Source organism: Sinocyclocheilus grahami, unplaced genomic scaffold, assembly GCF_001515645.1.
Source record: "Sinocyclocheilus grahami isolate Dianchi unplaced genomic scaffold, SAMN03320097.WGS_v1.1 scaffold688.1, whole genome shotgun sequence".
Lineage (NCBI taxonomy): Eukaryota > Metazoa > Chordata > Actinopteri > Cypriniformes > Cyprinidae > Sinocyclocheilus > Sinocyclocheilus grahami.
In genome coordinates, this window is record NW_015505867.1 from 939,904 (window position 1) to 946,098 (window position 6,195).

The window sequence follows — 6,195 nt, forward strand, 5'->3', positions numbered from 1 at the left end:
AGTAAAACTATTATATATAAATAATTAATTATATATATATATATATATATATATATATATATATATATATATATATATATGAATAATTCAAAGAACCCGCTCACAAGAGTCATTTGTTCATCAATTGGACTAGTATTGTTATCGTTAACTAAAACTTAAACATTGTTTTTGTTAATTGAAATAAATTTAAAATGAAATAACAAAAATATTAGGTGGAGAGAAAAAAAAAATGTTGCATTGTCAACTAACTGAAAAAATACAGTACTAAAACTGAAAAAGGATTACAATTACTAATACTAAAAATGAAAAAAAGCCAAAAAATTAATATTTAAAAATAATTCAAAAGTACATAAAATTACTAAATCTGAAAATGAAATTAAACTGAAAATATAACAAAGTGAAATCTAAATATTAAGAAACACTGTAATAGTATATAAAAATGTTGTTAAAGAGCACTGTTCGACTATAACAGCATAACTCTGAAGATTACTGTACACACTGAATAAAGTCAAGTCGGATCCGAGTTTGAGAAAAAATACATAAAATATATGCAGTTCCTCCCTCTGCTCATTCATCTCTCTGTGTCTCTGTTGAGTGTTTGTCCCATGACCTCATGGCTCTTTTTTTTCCTCCTCGTAAAAAAGCTTTTCCGGATCAGAATGGGAGATCCATGGAATTGCCAAGCTTCCTCTTGCTTAATTAAGCTCTGAAATTCAAGCTGCCTCTCTGACCTCTGCACACACACACACACACACACACACACACACACTCTCTCTCACATGACTCCGGCTCTGTGGCATCAGTGTGAATGTGAGAATCAGCGAGAGGGGGAAAGAGATCTCTTGTCTGTTTTGAGTCTATTTATACACATGACGAAAGCAGACCACCCGACACGGTGCTCTGAGAGTCTGGATACGAGCAGCTGAGCTCAAGTTCACTCCAAGGTTTCCACTGCGCTGTTACGCTGATGTTTCTGTAGTCAATATTGCACCTTTGTTTTAGAGGTGGTGTCTCTGAAGCACTCAGTGGTGACAGTAAAGTAGGTCAGGTAATTTAATGTCATTATCCAGTTATTGGTGACATGAAACTGGACACATATTTTACAGTCTCCACTGGGCCAAAATTTGAAAAAAACTCATCTAATAGTGTAAATTCTAAAAGGAATCTTCGAACTTTATACCATTATAAAAATATAAATAAAACAAATAACAGTAGGGATCAAACTCTGCACTTCATTTGTTGTTTACTTAATCGATACAATCAATAGAAAAATTAAGTAAACATCACATTTCATTTCTTGTGAAATTATACAATTCTAAACTTATTGGACTACACTGATTTTGCTGTATGTTTTTGAATCACTAAAAAGAATCAGCTCAGAAGAGTCATTTGTTTGTGAATCTGACTACACTGGTTTCACTTTACATTGTTGATTCACTAAAAAGAATCAACTCATAAGAGGCATTTGTTTATGAATTACTACTTAATAGGACAACAGTGATTAATCTTTTCAGAGTAGAAGTTTAATCTTGGGATTTTGTATCCAGTGCATTGACCAATTAGAAGCCAGGGCTGGAACCAACAGTTTACCAAAACTACTTGACCCAAGCAGCAATTGTTACTGTTGTAGTAGATATAGTTTTTATCATTGTTTTTTGTTTTTTTTAACCATCAGGGTGAGACAGCAGCATAAACATGTTTTCTGCTGTTTTGCCCACAGCCGGTGAATTTGTAAGAACAACAGGAAAGCACCTACTCCCCCGTCTCTCGCTTTTTCTCTGTCTTCACTAGTTGGCCATGGGCAAACAGATCTGTCAGCACTTAACTGGAAGAGTAATACATTGTAATACCACACAGAGGGAGGTATCAAAGAGCAGGAAAAGATGAGGCACTTTACGACCGTAAAAACGCTTGACCTCTTGCTGGCCCCTCCTCCCTGACTTTACCCAGCTCTCTGTGAGACAATGCAGCCCTACTGACGTTCATGGGAATTACTTCCATCCCTGTTGGAGTGGATGTTGTGATATCGGGCTCACATGCGGAAGTGTTCGGAATGTGTGCGGGCAGTCCAGATAATGGGAGCGATTATGGCGTGCCGTATAGCCGATGGCCATGAATCAAGGGTTTGTTAAGTGTGTGTGAGAGCGAGTCTCGCTCTATGAAAACACCCCTTGTTCTAGGCAGATGAAAAGCAGGAGGAGGAGATCGGAGGGGGGCAGTGCTAGAGTATGGCCAGGCAAGACAGGCCCATGTGGGGTTTGTGTTTGCAGAGACTTCCGCCCAGTGTGAGGCCTACATGCAAATGAAACCTCACAAACAAGTACAATGGGTGAGAGGTCAGGATAGCGATCTAGTCTTGTAAACAGAACCCAGACAGCAGCAAGAGAGAGAGAAGAAAACTGTCAAATGCCACTTTAATATTTACATTTCAAACATGAAGTTGTGTCATTTTTTTTTCCTCTTATGAGACCATTCACACAGTATGGATTCTTGCATTAATTGTATAAATTGTTTACATGGTAATGTGCACACACACAACTATTTTATATGAACTATTGGCCACATTTTACAAATGTATTCCCTCATTTAAGTTAAATAGTGGTCATGTTGTAGTAATTTATTCCCTTGTTTAATTTAATGAAATGATGGCCATAATTTTAACTAAAAAGAGTGAAAACATGTCCACAAATTAAGAATTCATTCGAACTACATATTAGTTTTCCCTGCACTTCTTGTGCGGGACACTGTACTGATGGCTAACAGTAATACTATCAAACTGTGTAAATGTTAAAAATACTGTGAAATGTACTTTGGTAACCCTTAAAAAGATATTTTCTAAAGTTTAAAAGAACCTTCTTGTAGCCCACTGGGGATCCCGATATTCCAGTTAGAACCCCCTCCCCTATTCCAACTTAACATGCAGAAACACTCAGATTGGTTCCCTTAAAAAGTGTAAGCAGATTGCTGAAAATCTAAGGTTGAGTTGCGTAGTAGTGGATGTGTTGTATTTTAGTGCTCTTTCCGTCAGCTGCATAGTGCTAAATGTCAGTGAGTGTTTCCCTCGGCTGTCTCTGAGCACCTGCCACTTCTGTTGCTCGTAGCGAAAGAGTGCACATTCCTTACTTGGTAAAGGAGAGAATGAGAGAGAGGGAGCGAGGGAACATGTAACCTTTTATCCCCCTAGCCAGCTTCATTCCTCATGTATAAATCACATATGAATGGTCATGGAAAAACACACACAGCTCTGTGAAAAGGGAAGATTTTCCTGACAAGGCACAGAGGAATATGATAGTATTTCAGAAAAATGCTGAAACATTAGTGAATGCCCATAAATGGCTGTTGTGTTATATGACAGCAGCGTGATCTTGTTGATCTCAAGGAACATTGTGTTTTCTTTCTCTGTCTGAATATTTATAGACATCGCATTAATGTGCTTCTCTCTCTCTCTCTCTTTCTCTCTCTCTCTTATTTCTTGCAGACTAAACAGAGCCAGTCGCCTCATTAAAGCTCCTTCACCTCTTCTCTCCGTCGAGAGGAGGAGAGGAGGCACTCGTGTGGACAGATGGACCACGTTGCTGCTGCTGCTTCAGCTCTCCGCTGATCTTTAACCTCCCGAATCCATTCAAATGGCAGTCGTCACGGCAACACGGACACTTGACCCCAGTGCGAGGCATGACGATGACTCACAGATACAGAGGCGGGACTTCCTGTCTATCTGTTACTCACAACAATCTCTTCCCTCAATTTTTGTGTTACGGACCTTTTTCACTGGTTTTGTTACGAGCTCCCCCCCCCAAAAAAAACCAAACACGAAGAGAAACATCCAGTCTGCACACGCACACATACACCTGTCACACAAGTCGCTTATTTATTTACCCCATGTGGTGGTATGTGTGCATGTGTTCGCGCACAAGCGGTTGCAACACTGCACAGAGGTGGCATTTCAGAAATTTACTCAACAATTGGAAATCGGAAAAAGCAGTCACTTGGAAACCCTACCTCAGAACGAGCCAGTTTATGACTTACAAAAAGATATATATTGAGAAATTAATTTATTTTTTACAAGTGAATGTTTTCGTAAAAAACACCAATCCAAAGCCTTACTGACTGTACTGTCAAACAGTGTTTCCTGGAGGACCTGCATACACTCACAAGAGTATCAAAGACAGCTGTTTGCCATGGTAACTGAATGTCTTTTACTGCAGCAGAGGAAGGTTTTGCACTGCAGTCAAAGATCTATGAATGCTATTTTGCATTCTACACAGATATTTAAATTATTTTAATAATATAATATTTATCTGAGCTGGTAAAGGACCAGATGGGTGGCCGCCTGCCTGCCATCCCGCACACATGCAAAGCAGGCTTCCAGAGCAGAGGAGTTATCAGTTTTGGAACGAAGCCACACGCGATTTACACACAACCCTTACGGTACGCTAGATGAATGATGTTGTGCACCTCAGGTCAGAGAGAGGAGCACCTCACCAAGCCTAGGCACACTAGCACACTTTAAATCACGGTCTTTACACCTTAACAACCCAGAAGCCTCTGCTGACTTGCCCTCTTTCACTGCTCTGAATACACAGGCTTCCCTTCACCTTACATCCGCACCCGTCGGCTCGCCGTTCGAGAGAGTGATAGATTCAGGGACGTCTCAGAAGGCCTGACACCATTAATGCTGCTCCCTACCATCAGACAGGGATAGACTCGTCAGAACCAATGCTTTGTCTTGCACTTACAAACTCCTTAGATTGTAACACAAGACACTTTTGAATGTAGAGTATTCTGGAGATCTCCACAGGAGACCAAATGCACGGCCTAAACATCCACAAACAGACTGATACTGAGGCAGAATCATTCAAACGCAAACAAGCGAAACAAAGTAAAACACACACAACTTGACTTAAGTATATGAAAACGTTTGCCTAGAAACCTGTACATAATGTATTAAGAGATTGCAACTGATGTTTTTGTTAAATATGATAACTTATGTCTTATATATGGTATGTGTTTGAATTAATTTCCCCCAAACAACTAAAGCACTAATGAAGGTACTTGCCAAAGCCTGAACTTTGGCCTTGCGCTTTTCTTTTCTAATTCTTCAGTATGTTTGTAAAAGTATGTACGCTGTACGATAAATGCCACTTCAAGGGTATTTGATAATGCTACAATACAGAAGAAAAAATAACTAAAATTCATTGAATGATACTTGATATTACAAAAATAGGTACAAATTCACAAACGGCATATGCAATATTTACATTTTTTTAAAGATTAGTTTACAGAAATGAACCAAATGTACAAATACTGTGTTAATATATTTAAAAACTTAAGATTTTTTTTTTTTTTGCTGTACAAATTTTTTTCTGCCAACTTAAAATGGAAAACTTTGTTTTGCTGTTGAATACTAACAGTAATTTCAGCAGTGTTCTTATGTGAATGCTGTTTCTCAGTATGGAAAGCTTGAATATTTCAATGCCTGAGCAAGTTTTTTATTTTTTTCCTGTGTCTTCCATTGTATATACTTCATATTATTTGCATTGTGATGCTACTTAGAAATGATAACTTAAACTTAGTGTAATTAGCATTGCTTTAGAAACTGTATTGATTCTGAATAGCCACATGCAATAAAAAAGTAACATTATTTAAAAAGCCCAGTGTCTCTGCTCATGTCTGTTTCATAGCTTAAATGACACTACTTGTGTGACTTCCTGAGAACAACCTGGCTCCGCCAGACAGCAGATGTCTTCATTCATCATCTGAGCAACAGAATACTCTGAATATATTCAACTTAAGTGATGTAACTTTCAAGGAGTCTGTGTGGTTAATTTAACGCAGACTAAACAAATAGTTCATGAAGACACTCATAATGGCTGCAGTCTGATCTACTGCCTGACCCGGAATTCATAACGGACTAAAAGGATTATGAATTTTCATGCCCAAAGATGAAAATGCCATATGATGAAGGATTATTAATTCTGAAGCCCCTACTAATTAAAATGGTAATTAAGTCTTGGGGTAAGATGGAATTGCACAGCCTGGTCAGTGCCAACAGTGTGGGGGGTTTGGGCCGGGCGACAAAGGATCAAAATAAACAGGTCTGGGATCCTTCCCTCTGGCCTGTCTCGGCAGATGCAGGGATTCCTGGTATCCTGCTGAGCTGAGACCGGCCGGCTTTCTGTGTCAAGACTCCCTGAT

General features: G+C 38.8%; 1 protein-coding gene across 1 annotated transcript in view; it reads left to right on the plus strand.

Annotated features, from left to right (window-relative positions):
• Nucleotides 1-5,638, plus strand: part of LOC107559513 (insulin receptor substrate 2-like) — a 14,845-nt gene extending 9,207 nt beyond the window's left edge. Inside the window, exon 2 of the mRNA XM_016243373.1 lies at nt 3,479-5,638. Within this exon, the coding sequence (XP_016098859.1) occupies nt 3,479-3,483 (5 nt within the window). The 3' untranslated portion in view covers nt 3,484-5,638. The remainder of the gene's footprint in view (nt 1-3,478) is intronic.
• Nucleotides 5,639-6,195: the final 557 nt, after the last annotated feature.